Genomic DNA, 21,067 nt, shown 5'->3' on the forward strand with positions numbered 1-21,067 from the left:
GAGACGACCCATAAACACTGAATTCAAGCCGCAGTCCACTGTGAAGACTGTAAAACATGGAGGTGCAAGCATAATGGTTTGGGGATGTTTCTCATACTTTGGAGTCGGGCCTATTTATCGCATACCAGGCACCATGGACCAGTTTGAATATATCATCAAAATACTGGAAGAGGTCATGTTGCCTTATGCTGAAGAAGAAAGGCCCTTGAAATGGGTGTTTAAGCAGGCAACTTCCTGGTTCCAGACCAACAAGATTGATGTTATGAAGTGGCCAGCCCGATCTCCAGACCTCAAGCCGATTGAGAATTTGTAGACTGGCATCAAAAATGCTGTTTTTGATGCAAAACCCAAGAATGCAGAAGAACTGTGGAATGTAGTCCAGTCAGCTTGGGCTGGAATCTCTCTTCACAGGTGTCAGATGTTAGTTGACTCCATGCCACACAGATGTAAAGCAGTTATCAGAAATAAAGGTTATACAACTAAATATTAGTTCAGTGATTAACAGAAAAGCTAAATCTGTAAACAAGTTTCAGTTTATACCGCAAATATTCGAGTTTGTAAATGAAAACGCAGACACTGCTATTTTTTTGAACAGCCTATTATTCTTTTTTTCTTCATTTTCAGTTTAAAATTGATATTTTGTTCATGTTTTCATTTGGAATTGAATGTGCAGTGCTCCCAGTGCCTTTGTGTATATGGAAATAAATGCTATTATGAGGATTGAGGTTTTTGTCAGTTGTTTTAAAGACACTGCTATTATTTTGCACACAAGTGTGTGTATGTAGGTATAATACATCTCCATCTATTATCTGTAGCCGCTTATCCTGTCCTACAGGGTCGCAGGCAAGCTGGAGCCCATCCCAGCTGACTACGGGTGAGAGGCGGGGTACGCCCTGGACAAGTCGCCAGATCATCACAGGGCCGACACATAGACACAGACAACCATTCACACTCACATTCACACCTACGGTCAGTTTAGAGTGACCAGTTAACCTAACCTGCATGTCTTTGGACTGTGGGGGAAACCGGAGCACCCGGAGGAAACCCACACGGACACAGGGAGAACATGCAAACTCCGCACAGAAAGGCCCTCGTCAGCCGCTGGGCTCGAACCCAGGACCTTCTTGCTGTGAGGCGACAGCGCTAACCACTACACCACCGTGCCACCCATTTTGTTTTTATTTAGATTATATTTTACACACACACACAGAACATAATGAGTAGACTACAACAGCTCATCCAAGAGCTATCAAATACTTAGTTTCAAGGGATGTGCATGGCTACAAACACCTCTTTAATCATAATCAGATCCTATCATCATCCTTTTATCGTCAGGTTTTCCCCAAGTTCAGGGGATCAGATACCAGTATTTGAATATTCAAATCACTGCTCAGCTTTTTATTATACACTATATTGCCAAAAGTATTTGCTCACCTGCCTTGACTCACATATGAGCTTAAGTGACATCCCATTCCTAATCCATAGGGTTCAATATGACGTCGGTCCACCCTTTGCAGCTAGAACAGCTTCAACTCTTCTGGGAAGGCTGTCCACAAGGTTTAGGAGTGTGTTTATGGGAATTTTTAACCATTCTTCCAGAAGCGCATTTGTGAGGTCACACACTGATGTTGGACGAGAAGGCCTGGCTCTCAGTCTCCGCTCTAATTCATCCCAAAGGTGTTCTATCGAGTTGAGGTCAGGACTCTGTGCAGGCCAGTCAAGTTCATACACACCAGACTCTGTCATCCATGTCTTTATGGACCCTGCTTTGTGCACTGGTGCACAGTCATGTTGGAAGAGGAAGGGGCCAGCTCCAAACTGTAAAAACAGTCTGCATGCCTAGGTGCTTGATTTTATACACCTGTGGCCATGGAAGTGATTGGAACACCTGATTCCGATAATTTGGATGGGTAAGCAAATACTTTTGGCAATATAGTGTATGTCCTATGCTAACATGAGGTCATTGAGGAGATACAAAAAAAAAAAAACACAACACATGGAAATGTGTTGCTGCAGACAGCAGTAGAGTCACGGTGTACAAAAGGTGTGTATCAGAATTAAATAATGTCTGCGAGTCTAATAGTGCAGTGTAATAAACACACAGAGACTCACTAGAGGGAAATCCTCCTCCAAAGAACATGTTAAATAGATCCTCTGGGGAGATATCAGGCTGGAAGTCTCGCTCGGAGTGCCTTCGTCTACCAGCGCAGCTTCTCACCTCCCCATACTGATCATAGTGACGCCTCTTCTCCGGGTTGGACAGCACGGCGTACGCAGTCCCAATAGCTACGCAACACACTACCGTTAGCATGCAACCACAAAAGCAATACATATGGAACATCTGGAACAGTGGTCAGTACTGTGTAAGGTATGTAAAGATGATGAGTACCACTTCCAGCTGTGAAAACACTAGCAGTCTTGAGTAACAGATCACACAGCCCGATGTATAATGTAGAAATGGCATACATCAGTGTCAAGAGAAGGCTTGAATTACTTTGCAATATAAATAAGCAATATAACTAAAATGTCTCGCTCACCTTTAAAAGCTTCTGTAGCACCAGGTGCATGGTTTTTATCAGGGTGAAACTTCAGGGCCAGTTTCCTATACGCCTTTTTCAGGTCATCATCTGATGCATCTTTCTGCACCCCGAGAATCTCATAGTAGTTTTTACATTGTTTTATTCTACCAAGAATAGAATGACACTGATGTGAGGACAAGTACAGGCTCTGTATGCGTCGTCTGTGTGAATCAGGCAACTAACTAATTTTAACAGCAATTTTTAAAAACTTCTAGAACGAACAGATATTGAAGACAGGAGCGGAATTAAAAAAAAAAAAAAGAACTCATTTTAAGCAGCTTCGAGAAGTCAGGCTCTAAATACAGATCAGACAGGCTGGCTTTTGCTTATGAAGATATGAACAGCAAAAATTTCAGTGCTGCTGAACATGAGATTTTTCTTGTGCGTTGTGCAAGTTTACAGCAAAGCTTCAGCAGAAATCTAGAGATATGAGGAAACAACGAATCCTCTTTATGTGCCTTGTAGTCCAACATGACTAAACCATTCAGTGTGCAGGGTAACAAGGATTAGTGAGTATACAGTGGTGCTTGAAAGTCTGTGAACCCTTTAGAATTTTCTGTATTTCTGCATAAATATGACCTAAAACATCATCAGATTTTCACACAAGTCCTAAAAGTAGATCAAGAGAACCCAGTTAAACCAATGAGACAAAAAAAATATTATACTTGGTCATTTATTTATTTATTGAGGAAAATGATCCGATATTACATATCTGTGAGTGGCAAAAGTATGTGAACCTTTGCTTTCAGTATCTGGTGTGACCCGCTTGTGCAGCAACAACTGCAAATAAACGTTTGTGGTAACTGTTGATCAGTCCTGCACACCAGCTTGGAGGAATTTTAGCCCGTTCCTCCATACAGAACAGCTTCAACTCTGGGATGTTGGTGGGTTTCCTCACATGAACTGCTCGCTTCAGGTCCTTCCACAACATTTCAACTGGATTAAGATCAAGACTTTGACTTGGCCATTCCAAAACATTCACTTTATTCTTCTTTAACCATTCTTTTGCAGAACGACTTGTGTGCTTAGGGTCGTTGTCTTGCTGTATGACCCATCTTCTCGAGACTCAATTCATGGACAGATGTCCTGCCATTTTCCTTTAGAATTCGCTGGTATAATTCAGAATTCCATCAATGATGGCAAGCCGTCCTGGCCCAGATGCAGCAAAACAGGCCCAAACCGTGGTACTACCACCACCATGTTTCACAGATGGGATAAGGTTCTTATGCTGGAATGCAGTGTTCTCCTTTCTCCAAACATAATGTTTCTCATTGAAACCAAAAAGTTTATTTGGGTCTCATCCGTCCACAAAACATTTTTCCAATAGCCTTCTGGCTTGTCCATGTGGTCTTTAGCAAACTGCAAACGAGCAGCAATGTTCTTTTTGGAGAGGAGTGGCTTTCTCCTTGCAACCCTGCCATGCACACCATTGTTGTTCAGTGTTCTCCTGATGGTGGACTCATGAAGAGAAAGGACTTCAGTTGCTTAGAAGTTACCCTGGGGTCCTTTGTGACCTCGCCGGCTATTACACCCCTTGCTCTTGGAGTGATCTTTGTTGGTCGACCACTCCTGGGGAGGGTAACAATGGTCTTGAACTTCCTCCATTTGTACACAATCTATCTGACTGTGGATTGGTGGAGTCCAAACTCTTTAGAGATGGTTTTGTAACTTTTTCCAGCCTGATGAGCATCAACAACGCTTTTTCTGAGATCCTCAGAAATCTCCTTTGTTCGTGCCATGATGCACTTCCACAAGCATGTGTTGTGAAGATCAGACTTTGATAGATCCCTGTTCTTTACATAAAACAGGGTGCCCACTCACACCTGATTGTCATTCCATTGATTGTAAACACCCGACTCTAATTTCACCTTCAAATTAACTGCTAATCCTAGGGGTTCACATACTTTTGCCACTCACAGATACGTAATATTGGATCATTTTCCTCAATAAATAAATGACCAAGTATAATATTTTTGTCTCATTTGTTTAACTGGGTTCTCTTTATCTACTTTTAGGACTTGCGTGGAAATCTGATGTTGTTTTAGGTCATATTTATGCAGAAACACAGAAAATTCTAAAGGCTTCACAAACTTTCAAGCACCACTGTATGGTGGTTAATGGTTATCTACAGGGCTACTCAAAGGCTGAGTAGACCTCATGCAGACAGTATGATTCATTCTGTTTCGTCAAAAAGAGAAAAAAACAAAAACAAAACATGCGCAAAGCTGCAATGTCAGTATAATTTAGCATAAATACAAGTAAACCCTATGACTAGAGGCTTTCTATTTGGATCAAAGTGCATGCCTGCAGTAAGAATTAGCGACACTATGTCTGCCAGGCGAAAATTTAAAATGACACAATCCACTACCCTTACCTTCTCACAGCATCTGCTTGTTCTGTAGTATATGCTTTGGCTGATTCAGATTTCTTCTCCTCTGCAGCACTATGGTTATTAGCACTGGACTGGTTTTCCTCTGGACTCTCACCGTCTCCTGCAGAACTGCTGTGATTGGACGCATGTCCATTCTGCTGCAGAGACTCCAACAATGCTGCAAACACCAAAAGTATAAGAAAGTGAATATTCGCAGTCAGTCAATTACCAAATTACTAAAAGCTACTCTCAGATGGGGGTTTAAAAAAAAAAAAAAAACCCTAGCTGGAAATAAACTAAAGCATTTCCACAGTATGCAAACACTGCAGCCACAACAGTGGGCGATATGGCAAAAATAGAAGAGCACAGCACATGATGATATTAACACACAATATATCATTTTGCTGAAATTTTATCTTAAAAAAAAAAATACTTAACGGCACATAATGACATAATATTGCCCAGTGCTAGCTTTAATGACGCTGCTAGCTCCATAATTAGATTCCCGTTAATTCAGAAACTTTAAACCAGAGAGATGCAGTTCTCAGCACAGTAAACCAAGCTATGAAAGAGATTTCAAATACAAGACTCAACTGTATTACCTTAAACACACACCTTATAATCCACAACAGCAGGACATTTATTCGATTTCAACTGGGAATCGAGGGAAAGGAGGACTCTCTCACAGTCACCATGTATAGGGTTGTTCCAAACTGGTGGACAAGTAGGGAAAAACTGGAACAATGTTTGTTTTTTTAATTCCCACTTCTTAGGCATGTTTATGTCTTTTGTGTCCTTATAAGATCTTACCATGTTCCCTGCACCTTCTGGCACATCTCAGGACAGTTTAATGGAGTTGGCACATGCGTATTCTGTGCTATGCACTTCCTCGTTTCCGAGTTGTTTGTGACCAGTCTTTTTCCGCGAGTGTTGGCGTTAATCACTAATCTTTATTTTTTCTATAAATAATTTTCCAGTATCCTCTTCATTTTTTATTGTACTTTCACTTTCCTTTTTGTACTTTCCACTTTTGCTCTCCTTTTTCTGTTTTTTTTCCTCCTCGGAAGAACACCAACACCGGAAGCTTTCTTTTTTTTTTCCCCTCCTGCGTAAAGACCACAAGCGGAGGCCATCCACATCAGACCTGCTTTAATATCAACAGATCCTCGATTAAGGTACGTGAATCCTTTCATCATGGCACACCTGCTTGTTCAGTGTGCTGAGTGCAGGATATTTAGTCATTCTTCCTCCGTCACTAGTGATAGCTTTATTTGTGAAAAGTGCAGATTAGTTAGCTCTCTGACGGAGAAGATTGCAGTTTTAGAAGTGTGTATCCAGGCTTTAGAGAAGGCCAGTGAGAATGAGAACAGTGTAGTTTTTATAGGAGGCCCTATAAAAGGAGGAGGAGAAAAAAGGAGGAGAAATATAAAAAAGGAGGAGAAAGTCTGGATGCCCTAGGTGGAGTTAGTAATCCCCCAACTCCAGCATTAGAGCCCTCACAGCGGGGCGAATGGGTGACGACTTGGGGCCATAAGTGTAGAGTAAAAGCTACCGCTGAGGTTCGCCCACGGGAGCACCACTCCTCTCCGCTTCATGTGTCAAACAGGTTTGCTCTCCTTAGTAACGCACCCACTGGGAAACCTGAAAGAGCTCTGGTTATAGGGGACTCTATCATACGGAACGTGAAATTAGCTAGGCCTTTAGGGGCACCAGCAGTTTTAGTCAGGTGTATACTATGAGCCAGGGCGCCGGACATAGCCGGTAATTTTAGGGTCCTAGGCAAGCACAGGTTCTCAAAGATAGTTATCCATGCAGGAGCTAATGATATACGCCTTCATCAGTCTGAGGGTACTAAGAGCAACTTTGTAGAGGTGTTTAAATTAGCAAAGGCGATATTCGATGCTGTAGTATGCTCTGGCCCCATCCCAATGCGGCGTGGTGATATAGCTTACAGCAGGTTATGGCCGCTGAACTGCTGGTTGTCCAGGTGGTGCTCTGAAAACAGTGTGGGCTTTATACAGTGGTGCTTGAAAGTTTGTGAACCCTTTAGAATTTTCTATATTTCTGCATAAATATGACCTAAAACATCATCAGATTTTCACACAAGTCCTAACAGTAGATAAAGAGAACCCAGTTAAACAACTGAGACAAAAATATTATACTTGGTCATTTATTTATTGAGGAAAATGATCCAATATTACATATCTGTGAGTGGCAAAAGTATGTGAACCTCTAGGATTAGCAGTTAATTTGAAGGTGAAATTAGAGTCAGGTGTTTTCAATCAATGGGATGACAATCTGGTGTGAGTGGGCACCCTGTTTTATTTAAAGAACAGGGATCTATCAAAGTCTGATCTTCACAACACATGTTTGTGGAAGTGTATCATGGCATGAACAAAGAAGATTTCTGAGGACCTCAGAAAAAGCGTTGTTGATGCTCATCAGACTGGAAAAGGTTACAAAACCATCTCTAAAGAGTTTGGACTCCACCAATCCACAGTCAGACAGATTGTATACAAATGGAGGAAATTCAAGACCATTGTTACCCTCCTCAGGATTGGTTGACCAACAAAGTTCATCCCAAGAGCAAGGCATATAATAGTCGGCGAGGTCACAAAGGACCCCAGGGTAACTTCTAAGCAACTGAAGGCCTCTCTCACATTGGCTAATGTTAATGTTCCTGAGTCCACCATCAGGAGAACACTGAACAACAATGGTGTGCATGGCAGGGTTGCAAGGAGAAAGCCACTGCTCTCCAAAAAGAACATTGCTGCTCATCTGCAGTTTGCTAAAGATCATGTGGACAACCCGGAAGGCTATTGGAAAAATGTTTTGGGATGGATGAGACCAAAATAGACCTTTTTGGTTTAAATGAGAAGCGTTATGTTTGGAGAAAGGAAAACACTGCATTCCAGCTTAAGAACCTTATCCCATCTGTGAAACATGGTGGTGGTAGTATCATGCTTTGGGCCTGTTTTGCTGCATCTGGACCAGGACGGCTTGCCATCATTGATGGAACAATGAATTCTGAATTATACCAGCAAATTCTAAAGGAAAATGTCAGGACATCTGTCCATGAACTGAATCTCAAGAGAAGGCGGGTCATGCAGCAAGACAACGACCCTAAGCACACAAGTCGTTCTACCAAAAAATGGTTAAAGAAGAATAAAGTTAATGTTTTGGAATGGCCAAGTCAAAATCCTGACCTTAATCCAATCGAAATGTTGTGGAAGGACCTGAAGCGAGCAGTTCATGTGAGGAAACCCACCAACATCCCAGAGTTGAAGCTGTTCTGTATGGAGGAACGGGCTAAAATTCCTCCAAGCCGGTGTGCAGGACTGATCAACAGTTACCGGAAACATTTAGTTGCAGTTATTGCTGCACAAGGGGGTCACACCCGATACTAAAATCAAAGGTTCACATACTTTTGCCACTCACAGATATGCAATATTGGGTCATTTTCCTCAATAAATAAATGACCAAGTATAATATTTTTGTCTCATTTGTTTAACTGAGTTCTCTTTATCTACTTTTAGGACTTGTGTGAAAATCTGATGATATTTTAGGTCATATTTATGCAGAAATATAGAAAATTCTAAAGGGTTCACAAACTTTCAAGCACCACTGTAGATAATTGGGCTAATTTTGAGGGCACTGCTGGCCTGTTAGGGTGGGACAGTATCCATCCCACTCGGGAAGGTGCTGATCTCATTTCTTGCAGCATAGTCTCAGAACAGGTCTAGTTAATTTCTGATTATTGTAATGCCTTACTGTCTGGATGTTCCAATAAAGTGCAAAAACAAGCTCCAGTTAGTTCAAAATGCAGCAGCAAGAGTCCTTATTAGAACTAGAAAATATGACCAAATCACCCGTCTTATCCACACTGCATTGGCTCCCAATCAAATTTCGTACTGATTATAAAATATTACTATTGACCTTTAAAGCACTGAATGGTCTCGCACCACAGTACCAGAGCAAACTTCTGGTCCTTTATGACCCGCCATGCCTACTTGGATCAAAAGGTGCAGGCTATCTGCTGGTACCTCGTATAGTGAAGGCTACATCAGGGGACAGAGCCTTTTCTTACAAAGCCCCACAGTTATGGAACAGCCTTCCAAGTAGTGTTCGGGAATCAGAGACAGTCTCAGCATTTAAGTCTAGGCTGAAAACATATGTTTAGTCAAGCTTTTTGTAAATGGTGTTTATGAGGTAAAGGTGTAGATCTGGAGGGTCCTCAGACAGAGTGTTTTGGTAAACTGGGATGTATGGATGCTGTCAGTCCCCAACTCACTTGCTCACTCGAGTTTGTTGACGGTGTAGTGGCTGCTGCTTTATGTCCCAGGGCTCCCTCATGCCTGTGTTACCTTCTGGCTCTCCCCTTTTAGTTATGCTGTCAGTTAGTTTTGCCAGAGTCCCTGCTTGTGCTCAGCGCAAAATGTATACTGTTCCTACTTATTCAGGTGACACTGGGCATACCTAACAACCTGTGTTTCCCCCCCCACAATCTATTCCTCTGAGTTACATGTCAATCCTGGGATCGAGATGCTGACCTCTTCTGCTCCTCAGACCTGCCTGATCCATCCTGATGCCCTGTGTCTGGTTGGAGTCTCATCACATCGCTCCTGTAGAGGACGGCCCCATACGGACAGTTGAAAGTCACACTTGGAAGACGCTCTGGACTCTTACAGTAATGCTTTTATGGCTGAGGACTACAGCTGACTTGCTAACTTTAGGACTGCAGTTGTCATGAACAGTTTTGCACTCAAGTTTCCATCAGTGAAGAGTTTATAACATCAACGAAACCGACTTCAAGTTATGTTATAGTTATGTTGTCTGTTGTTGCCCAAATGAGGATGAGTTCCCTTTTGAGTCTGGTTCCTCTCGAGATTTCTTCCTCATGTCATCTGAGGGAGTTTTTCCTTGCCACCATCACCACAGGCTTGCTCATTGGGGATAGATTAGGGATAAAATTAGCTCATGTTTTAATTTATCCAAATTCTGTAAAGCTGCTTTGCGACAATGTCTATTGTTAAAAGCGCTATACAAATAAACTTGACTGGGTCACAATAAAGTCATCATATCAACATGAACATTAAACTCATTATCTGAATCTGGCATGATAAAGTAATGAAAGTGGTAAGCTGTGTAGTACTCCCACCCACACACACTTATGAAGGCTTGACTTGAACAGGGAAAGACGCAAGATGCTATAAAGACAAAATAATTAATCTTGTAAACCAGTCATCACTTTTGAATCCCCAATGGATTTTGACCATCCGGTAATATTACTTAATCCATTTTTATACACCAAGCTTTAAACCAGGGCAGCACGGTGGTGTAGTGGTTAGCGCTGTCGCCTCACAGCAAGAAGGTCCTGGGTTTGAGCCCCGTGGCCGGCGAGGGCCTTTCTGTGCGGAGTTTGCATGTTCTCCCCGTGTCCGCGTGGGTTTCCTCCGGGTGCTCCGGTTTCCCCCACAGTCCAAAGACATGCAGGTTAGGTTAACTGGTGACTCTAAATTGACCGTAGGTGTGAATGTGAGTGTGAATGGTTGTCTGTGTCTATGTGTCAGCCCTGTGATGACCTGGCGACTTGTCCAGGGTGTACCCCGCCTTTCGCCCGTAGTCAGCTGGGATAGGCTCCAGCTTGCCTGCGACCCTGTAGAACAGGATAAAGCGGCTACAGATAATGAGATGAGATGAGCTTTAAACCAGAGAGATGCAGTTCTCAGCAGAGTAAACCAAGAATTTCTGCTGATTTTAGAATCTTGGTGAATAGAATTACAAGACAGTTGTGATTTAAATAAATTAAAAAGACAAATAAGCAATTAAAATATACAGTGGCATGCAAAAGTTTGGGCACCCTTACTGAAAATGTCTGTTACTGTGAATAGTTAAGTGAGCAGAAGATGAACTGATCACCAAAAGGCATAAAGGTAAAGACGACACATTTCTTTTCAGCATTTTCTGCAGGATTTGTGTATTATTTTTGTTTTGTACAATTGGAGAGTGAAAAAAGAAAAGGAACACCATGCGAAAGTTTGGGCACCCCAATACATTTGAGTTCTCTGGTAACTTTTACCAAGGTTCCAGACCTTAATTAGTTCATTGAGCTGTGGCTTGTTCAAATTCTTCATTCGGAAAGGTCAGATGATGCAGATTTCAAAGCTCGATAAATTCTCTGACTCCTCAAACTTGTCCCCAAAATCAACAGCCATGGGCTCCTCTAAGCAACTCCCTCGCATTCTGAATAATAAAATAATTGACGCTCACAAAGCAGGAGAACGCTACAAGAACGTAGCAAAGTGTTTTCAGGTAGCTGTTTCCTCAGATCGTAATGTTATTAAGAAATGGCAGTTAACAGAAACAGTGGAGATCAAGGTGAGGTCTGGAAGATGAAGAAAACTTTTTGAAAGAACTGCTTGTTGGATTGCTAGAAAGGCCCTCAAAAATCCCTGTTTGACTGCAAAAGACCTTCAGAAAGATTTAGCAGACCCTGGAGTGGTGGTGCACTGTTCTACTATGCAGCGACACTTGAATAAATATGACCTTCGTGGGAGAGTCATCAGAAGAAAACCGTTCCTGCATCCTAGCCACAAAAATCAGCATCTGAAGTTTGCAAATGAACATCTAAATAAGCCTGATGCATTTTGGAAACAAGTCCTGTGGACTGACGAAATCAAAACAGAACTTTTTGGCTAAAATGTGCAAAGGTATGTTTGGAGAAAAAAGGGGGCCAAATTCCAGGAAAAGAACACCTTTCCAACTCTGAAGCATGGGTGTGGATCGATCATGCTTTGAGGTTATGTTGCAGCCAGTGGCACAGGGCACATTTCATTGGTCGAGGGAAGCATGGATTCGAATAAATACCACCAAACGCTGGAAGCAAACATCACACCATCTGAAAAAAGTTGAAGTTAAAAAGAGGATGGGTCCTACAATAATGCTGTGTTCACATATATACCGGTACGATAGTGGTATAACTGTATCGATACAAAGTATACCGGTACAGTTTAGTGCATCTGTCCACACTAGCGAGAAACGTTTGCGGTTTTCTTTCACGGTAGTTGAAATGCGCGTGCGCGAAATGTTTCCGTGGTTACCGAGTAACTTCCTTCCGAGAATATGGCGGATGAAACAACGCGTGTGTGCTTTTTGTTGTCAATGTACAGTCTGTATTTCTGGTGGTCATTTATTCAGTTGAATCGTATAAAACACGCGAAGCAGTTGAGAAAGAAACAAACGAATCTCCGTTCTTCACTATTTTATTCGGCGAAGACATCGATTGAGGTGTGTGACTTTGCGCATGCGCATTATATTTGTATCGATACAGAGCCGCTTCATCTGTCCACACTACAGCGAAGCGCTACAGTACCGATACTGTACCGGTACGAAACCCATACATTCGTGGGTTTCATACCGATACAGTTATACCGCTACAGTACCGGTATAGTTGCTAGTGTGGACAGGTGTTGCGGTACGAAAGTAGTTTCGTATCGGTACAAAATCCCTAGTGTGGACAGGGTAATAGACGATGATCCAAAACACACCTCAAAATCTACAATGGAATACCTCAAGAGGCACAAGCTGAAGGTTTTGCCCTGGCCCTCACAGTCCCCTGACCTAAGGGGTCATCCATAATTTATCATTATTACCACGAGCGTACAAACCGTACGCAGGGGGGAGGGGGTTAATGACCAGGCGTACACTTTTTAAAAATGAAAAAATTATGATCCGTCAATGTGTGAATCAGCGGCCGCCACGTTAAAAATTTCGCGCCACATCGGTGTTGCCAGCTAGCTCTACACGCTTTCTTTCTTCAATACAACAATGGCTGACCCAGATTTTGACCGCATTTACAAATTTGTGAATAGCAGAAATACCGCTATTCACAAGACTCCTTCAAATGAGTACGAACAGTTTTTAAACATTTATTGTTTCCTGCATTCATCTGAGAAGTGGCAGGAGGCAGTTAGGGCAGGACAGGCTGCTTGGAAAGAATCAAAAACGAACGTTTCAAAGCCAAAAGGCAACAGCTCCCCTTAAAAAGACAGTTCCTAATTTTCAAAAATCAGACCCTCCAGGATGATGCGATTTGCAACTTCAACGCAAATTCAACCAATCCCCGCGAATTCAGGGTGGTGTTGCAATTATATCCAATCACCGCAACTTTCCCGCAAATTTGACCAATTGTTGGAGTCGTCTTGAGGTGACGTCAACAAACTACCTTCCGCCTTACTTCCAGTGTTGCCAGATTGGGCGGTTTCCCGCCCAGTTGGGGGGTTTCAAGTGCATTTTGGCGGGTTTTGAACAGAGGTGGAAAAAGTACTGAAAAATTGTAATTAAGTAAAAGTATCTTTACTTTGCTTAAATTCTACTCAAGTAAAAGTACCCATCTAAAAATCTACTCGAGTAAAAGTAAAAAAAGTACTCAATTTAAAATGTACTTTGAGTAAAAGTTACTTAGTTACTTTCAATTATTTGATGTAAAAAAAGAAAGGACAAGTCATAAATCAAATTGTTTTTAATGAACTATTAGTCCACATAATAATCTTTCAGGCAGTATAATGTATAAAGCTTTGTTTGGACTACCCCATAAAACATTTTCAAGTACAAGTGGCATAACTTGTAAATTCTATCATCCATTTTTTTTCTTTACTGACAAATGCCTGCTATTAAAGCCACTAAAGAGCAATTCCAGCATTATGGACGTGACACTTGAACTCAAAATGGCAACAAATGACCCAGTGCATGTTTTATTGTCTCCCAGTATTTAAACAGGTGTTGCATATTTTAAGGCTGTACCATACTGGAGAAGTGATAGAACAAGAACAATTCCCATAGTACATCTAGGGCATGCCAGAAAATGCCAATAAAAGATGCGTTATGGATGTGACAGAAAAAGTATCACTTTTCTTGGGTTACTGTACATTTTTATCAAACTCTGTGAAATTGTAAACCTAATGTCGAAATGGAGATATCCATTTGATAGAGGGGTCCAAGGTGAATATTAAAAAATCTTTGTTTAAAATATTTTGTATTTCATGCAGAGTTTCGGAAGGAAAAGTCAGCGTTATGGATGTGACGAAATTCCGTTATGGATGTGACGCGTCTGAAATAGACATGGCATATGTTTAGAAAATCAGCAATTTAACCACCATAACCCTTTGAAAACTCTCTAAATATCAGCTAAAACTATCAAAGTTCTTTAATATTTAGGATGGCTATTGTTTTGCTGTTTTGTGGATTTTAGCATACATTTCTGTGGCTTGTGGCAATAATATAGAATTGTACATGATCAAAGTTGATTTTAGCTTGGGGTTTACATTATAAGAAAGAAAGACTGACAGTGACATATTAGGTTGGTTACAAATTGGTTCAACTTATTCACATCTGTAAAATACAGGCCTAGGTGATATCTCTGGGAGTGGTTTTGATGTATTACATGTTGCTTTATTTTTGCATGGTGAGGTTGACATTTACATGGAATTGCCCTAAAGCAGACTTACTAAATGACACATATGAAACGTAAACCAACCAAAGTGTCCAGGGCTCTCACGATTTAAAGACAGCTAAGCGATTCCTTAGTAACACTGTGCTCTTCCTTAGATAGAAAATATAATTGACAAATTAACTGCATAATGTTTACAACCTGTCGAGAGGTAATGTGCAAACTATTTTGAGACCACCCCATAAAACATTTTTAAGCAAAGTGCCAAATTCTGAATTGTATGGTCCAACTCAAACACCACAATAAAAAAAAAGAAAAGAAAACCAAAATCAAACAAAGTATCCAAGACAGTGAAAATGTTGAGCAATTCCTTATTAACAAACTGTGCTCTCTTTTTCTTTCTGTAGCAAACATAAATTATATTAATTGTCTTAACTGAAAAATGAACACACTGACTGCTGATAAAAGAAATGAAATAAAGTGCCCTGCCCACTCTGCCCACTGAATACTAAAACATTAAACCGAAAAGCTCTTGTTGAGTTTCAGCAGGAGCTGATTCTCAAAGTTTGTTGCAATAATCCGTGCTCTCTTTGCGGTAAACGATAAACCAGCCGAGCTGAAAAGGCGCTCACAGGCAGCTGAGGCCGGAAGGCCTGTGTTGAGTTTCAGGGAAAGTTTTTTTTTTTGGAAAGGAGTTAAGAAGGTCCATGCTCTCTGAAACACAGGCAAGGTAGCCCTGATAAAACAAATTTGTAAACGTGAGGTGATTCATTTCATTTAGGCTACTTCACTTGAAACGTTAGTGATCAGTATGAATGCTAGGCGGCCAAAAGAATTGATAATGAAAGCACATTTTACTCAGCAGTGGAACGTTTTAACCAAACAATAAATATAACGTTTGGGATACACAGGTAAATGCACATATCTACTTACCACCACATGCTTCCACAGATTTGATGTGGAAGTTTTGTAGACTGATAGCTCTGTACGGCAGGGCAGGCACATTTTGCATTGCATTATTATGTTATTGCCTCGTTTGCGTTTGAATGCAAAGTACTGGCTGAGATACGGCCAAGGATTTCCCACGCTGTCTGGCACATCTGTTCCGTGGGAATTCTCTTCTTGGCAATCCTCAACCTCCTCCATGACCTCCTCTATCTCTTGCTCGGCTACCTCGGCACAAGCCATCATCCAACCATACATGTAGTAGGCTAATATGGATATTCCGCGCGCGCCTGCGCCAGTTTCCTTTCAGTTCAGGCCAATTGTGTTTTTTTCCCCCGCATTTAATTTTTTTTACTCAGTAACGGGCGGTTTTCAAATGTAGCGAAGTAAAATACTTGAATCAAAATGTACTTGAGTAAAAGTAAAATTACCCATTTCAAAAACTACTTAAAAAATTACAAATTACACAAAAAATCTACTTAATTACAGTAACATGAGTAAATGTAATTCGTTACTTTCCACCTCTGGTTTTGAACATATTTTGGGCTGGAAAACGTCAGCAGTATCTGGCAACACTGCTTACTTCCATGTATACGTTCAAGAGAAGCAGCATGTGTGAGTCAGTGTTTATATAGGCTTAAATGCTGTTACTGAAAGTGTGTTATGTTTACAGTGAAGGACTGTGTGCACTTTTTTTTTTACTTAATACAAGAAGTTAATGGATGCCAACATTTTTACCAAAATGGTATTTTATTTTCCATTGTTTATGCAGCTTCAGCATCATACCGTGAGATTCTGTTCAAATTGTTGTTTTTTTTTCCTTCTATGAAGCCTGAGCCATTTATTTTATTAGTTTATAATTATTGTTTAATTTAGTCTTCAGGAGAGACTGCCTGCACACAGTACTAGTATTAATAGTTTTTTTTTTCTTACATGAAAGCTGAGGCATTTATATTATATTTTAAGGTAACTTCATGTTGTGCTGTGAGGTTCTATGCACCTTAACTTTTGAACCAACAGGTGCATTTCGATAAGTAAAGCCTATTTTTCTGCATTTTTGTAGTCCTGGTAATCTTTTATATTGGTAAAGTTGTTTATAGGACCATTTCTCAGTGTCTTTGTTTTTTTTTAATCAATAGTTTTTCAGTAATAACTTAATATTTAACATATCACTCAATTTTAAAATCACAAAAAGAGAAAATCGCAACAATTTCTCGCAACTTTCACTTCCTCCCGCAATGTAATCACAACAAAAACCTAAAAAACACTGCAACTTTTTGGAACCCCCCCGCAACATCAGACATTTTAGCCCGCAACAATCACAAAAAAGGCCCGCAAAATCCTGGGGGGACTGAAAAATGAATCGCCTGCTTTCTATGAAAACTTCTGGACCCGTCTTGTGTCTTCTTTTCTTCTCTTGTGAATCTTTGTATTGTCCTGTCATCCAATTCTAATAAAAAGTAATACAAGACATGGTTTTATTTTGAATTCCTATTCCACGTAGAGCCATCATCATATTTTTGTCCGCTAATGTACACTTTTGGGGGGAGGGGGTTGCTCAAAAGTCTACTCTTTGTAGACTCATGATAATGAAATTATGGATGACCCCTAAACATCACTGAAAATCTGTAGATAGATCTCAAAAGAGCAGTGCACGCAAGACAGCCCAAGAAACTTGTAGAACTGGAAGCCTTTTGCAAGGACGAATGTGTGAAAATCCCCCAGGTAAGAACTGAAAGATTATTAGCTGGCTACAAAAAGTGTTTACAAGCTGTGATACTTGCCAAAGGGGGTGTTACTAGGTACTAACCATGCAGGGTGCCCAAACTTTTGCTTCGGGCTCTTTTCCTTTTTTGTCATTTTGAACATGTAAAAGATGAAAATTTAAAAAAAAAAATAGTTTTTGCTGAAAATATAAGGGGAATGAGTCATCTTTAACTTTATGCCTTTTGGAGATCATTTCATCTTCAACTTGCTTAACTGTTCACAGTCACAGCAATTTTGACCAGGAGTGCACAAACTTTTGCATACCACCGTATAGAGGGATATTACTGACGTCACCCGAAACCGGAAGTAAACAGACCCTGCGCCATATTGGAAGACCAACAAACTCATGATTGGGGGAAATAATGGCAGCGGTATGTGAACCCACGAGAATAAAGTGGAGTGGCAAACGACTTAAACAAACAAATCTGAGCTGTTTTATTTATGATTTATTGGCCCAACAGTAGACTTGAAAGAAACCTGTGAGAGACTTGGCAAAAAACTGTGGATATAACTGTGGATAAGTCTGTGCATGATCTGTGGACATGGCAGATTATTTCAAAACCCTGAAGCCTGCTGAAAGGAAGCGATATGTTGAGAAACTGACTCTGATTGATGGTTTTGTCCCTTGGCTGCATTTATTACAGCCAGCCACTGACACATTTAGTGTGTCTAATGACTAAGGTGTTTTCGTTAGAATTTCATGCACTTGGTTCATCAAACAACCTACAATGGTAAACTTTTGTGCTGCGTTAGGGTGTTCTAACAAAGCTGATGGGAAAGGGGAAAAGAAGTCTTTCTACAGAATACCAGCTGTGATTGAGACACAAGGGGAGCAAACCAAGGAGCTTTCTGCCAGGAGACAGAGAGAGTATTTAGCTGCTTTATGCAGAGCTGATCTGAATACTTCAAACCAAATCATTAGTTTTCTTTTGTTTCAGACATGTAAAAGTTTTTACCTTTACCTGACATGTTTCGATGGTGTACTGTAACTTCCATCTATATAAGAGGGTCACCAACTGGTGACCCTCTGATGAAGACGTAAGTTACACCGTCGAAACATGTCAGGTAAAGGTAAAAACTTTTACATGTCTGTGAGTGTGAATGGTTGTCTGTGTCTATGTGTCAGCCCTGTGATGACCTGGCGACTTGTCCAGGGTGTACCCCGCCTTTCGCCCATAGTCAGCTGGGATAGGCTCCGGCTTGCCTGCGACCCTGTAGAAGGATAAAGCGGCTAGAGATAATGAGATGAGATGAGATTCTAGAAATGACCTCTCTTCTCAACTCTCTTAAGTTTGTACATAATAAGAAAAATACAAGACTTCTGAGGGCGGCACGGTGGTGTAGTGGTTAGCGCTGTCGCCTCACAGCAAGAAGGTCCTGGGTTCGAGCCCCGGGGCCGGCGAGGGCCTTTCTGTGTGGAGTTTGCATGTTCTTCCCGTGTCCGCGTGGGTTTGCTCCGGAGTCCCCCACAGTCCAAAGACATGCAGGTTAGGTTAACTGGTGACTCTAAATTGACCGTAGGTGTGAATGGTTGTCTGTGTCTATGTGTCAGCCCTGTGATGACCTGGCGACTTGTCCAGGGTGTACCCTGCCTTTCGCCCGTAGTCAGCTGGGATAGGCTCCAGCTTGCCTGCGACCCTGTAGAAGGATAAAGCGGCTAGAGATAATGAGATGAGATGAAGACTTCTGAACGTTCTCTAATATATATTCCTCTTTTTTTCTTTTTAGTTGATTAATGTAATTTACTTTGTCTTTATATACTTGTTTTAGTCATTTGTTCTTGTTTTACCTTATTGTCACGTCAATGTCATTGTTGTTGTTTTATTGCAATAAAAAAAAAATCTATATAAACAAATGGCTGGTTTAATCACAGTAGAATAACAGCTACTCACCATCACTTCTGATAAAACAGGTATAATTCCACTTTTTTTTTTTTTTTTTTACAATTTTACAGAATGACATTTCTGCATGTAGATATTTGTGGCATGCAGTCAGAATAAACCTGACACACAGTCAACACCTAAAATATAGCCTAAAGATAGACACAGTAGGCAATAACATGCCGAGGCGTTCATCTAAAACACGGAGGTAGCGATAATATGCATCTTGTAAAACATGACAAAGGCGATTATTGAGTCTTATTTGAGATTAAAGACTAGACCCAAGCTAAGTGACCGTAGGAAACTAGCTAGTCGGCTTATCACTGCTTACCGTGTGCCTTGTCCGTCGGAAAGAGTCTCTGTGCTTTTTCTAAAAACCGTTTCGCTTTGTCAGCTTCATGACTCTTTATTGCTTTAACTGCAATATCGATGCACCTTTCCGCTTCATCCCTGTTCACTTCCATCACGCTCTATATACACCACATGAGCCTTCCGAAATTAGCTAAATAAATAAACACTAGGCAGAGCGAGACGGCGCCTTCTGATGACGTCAGGCAAAGATTTATTTTTTATTTTTTTTATTTTAAAGAATGCAAGTGACAACAGGTTTCAACTATAGAATGCCATTTAAGTCAATATTAAAGAAATAAATAAACGCAAATTACCATGCCTATAAAATAAACATTTCTATGAAATAAATGCTGAAATAAATAAACGAGAAAATACATACTGTATATAAATAAAATAAATGTATAAATAAAAGTTCAGTAATTAAATAAAAAGGTTTTGACTTCGAAATGTTTTTTTAAAGGACTTTTAGTTTAAAGATGGGTGTGGGGGGGAAGACCTCATAGGAAGCCCTGGGAACAAAATGTGGCTTTAGAAAATAAAAGTCCCCGGAAATAAAGTATTTCTTTGAAAAACGCCATTTTGAAATTAAAAACCTCGCGTGTGTGTGTGTGTTTTGTGTATTTGAAAGTGGTGCTTGAAAGTTTGTGAACCCTTTAGAATTTTCGATATTTCTGCATAAATATGACCATCAGATTTTCACACAAGCCCTAAAAGTAGATAAAGAGAACCCAGTTAAACAAATGAGACAAAAATATTATACTTGGTCATTTATTTATTGAGGAAAATGATCCAATATTACATATCTGTGAGTGGCAAAAGTATGTGAACCTCTAGGATTAGCAGTTAATTTGAAGGTGAAATTAGAGTCAGGTGTTTTCAATCAGTGGGATGACAATCAGGTGTGAGTGGGCACCCTGTTTTATTTAAAGAACAGGGATCTATCAAAGTCTGATCTTCACAACACATGTTTGTGGAAGTGTATCATGGCACAAACAAAGGAGATTTCTGAGGATCTCAGAAAAAGCGTAGTTGATGCTCATCAAGCTGGAAAAAGTTACAAAACCATTTCTAAAGAGTTTGGACTCCACCAATCCACAGTCAGACAGATTGTGTACAAATGGAGGAAATTCAAGACCATTGTTACCCTCCCCAGGAGTGGTCGACCAACAAAGATCACTCCACGAGCAAGGCGTGTAATAGTCGGTGAGGTCACAAAGGACCCCAGGGTAACTTCTAAGCAACTGAAGGCCTCTCTCACATTGGCTAAGGTTAATGTTCATGAGTCCACCATCAGGAGAACACTGAACAACAATGGTGTGCATGGCAGGGTTGCAAGGAGAAAGCCACTGCTCTCCAAAAAGAACATTGCTGCTCATCTGCAGTTTGCTAAAGATCACGTGGACAAGCTAGAAGGCTATTGGAAAAATGTTTTGTGGACGGATGAGACCAAAATAGAACTTTTTGGTTTAAATGAGAAACGTTCTGTTTGGAGAAAGGAAAACACTGCATTCCAGCATAAGAATCTTATCCCATCTCTGAAACATGGTGGTGGTAGTATCATGGCCTGGGCCAAAACGGCTTGCCATCATTGATGGAACAATGAATTCTGAATTATACCAGTGAATTCTAAAGGAAAATGGCAGGACATCTGTCCATGAACTGAATCTCAAGAAAAGGTGGGTCATGCAGCAAGACAACCACCCTAAGCACACGAGTCATTCTACCA

General features: G+C 40.8%; 1 protein-coding gene across 1 annotated transcript in view; it reads right to left on the reverse strand.

The window, feature by feature from the left end:
- The window catches only part of dnajb12b (DnaJ heat shock protein family (Hsp40) member B12b), a 34,952-nt gene extending 15,418 nt beyond the window's left edge, over positions 1 to 19,534 (reverse strand). The window contains exons 1-4 of the mRNA XM_060940176.1: positions 19,322 to 19,534; positions 4,954 to 5,128; positions 2,538 to 2,683; positions 2,113 to 2,286 (exon numbers count right to left, since the gene is read on the reverse strand). Coding sequence (XP_060796159.1) covers positions 2,113 to 2,286; positions 2,538 to 2,683; positions 4,954 to 5,128; positions 19,322 to 19,454 — 628 coding nt within the window. The 5' untranslated portion in view covers positions 19,455 to 19,534. The remainder of the gene's footprint in view (positions 1 to 2,112; positions 2,287 to 2,537; positions 2,684 to 4,953; positions 5,129 to 19,321) is intronic.
- Positions 19,535 to 21,067: the final 1,533 nt, after the last annotated feature.

This window comes from Neoarius graeffei, chromosome 14 (genome assembly GCF_027579695.1).
Source record: "Neoarius graeffei isolate fNeoGra1 chromosome 14, fNeoGra1.pri, whole genome shotgun sequence".
NCBI lineage: Eukaryota > Metazoa > Chordata > Actinopteri > Siluriformes > Ariidae > Neoarius > Neoarius graeffei.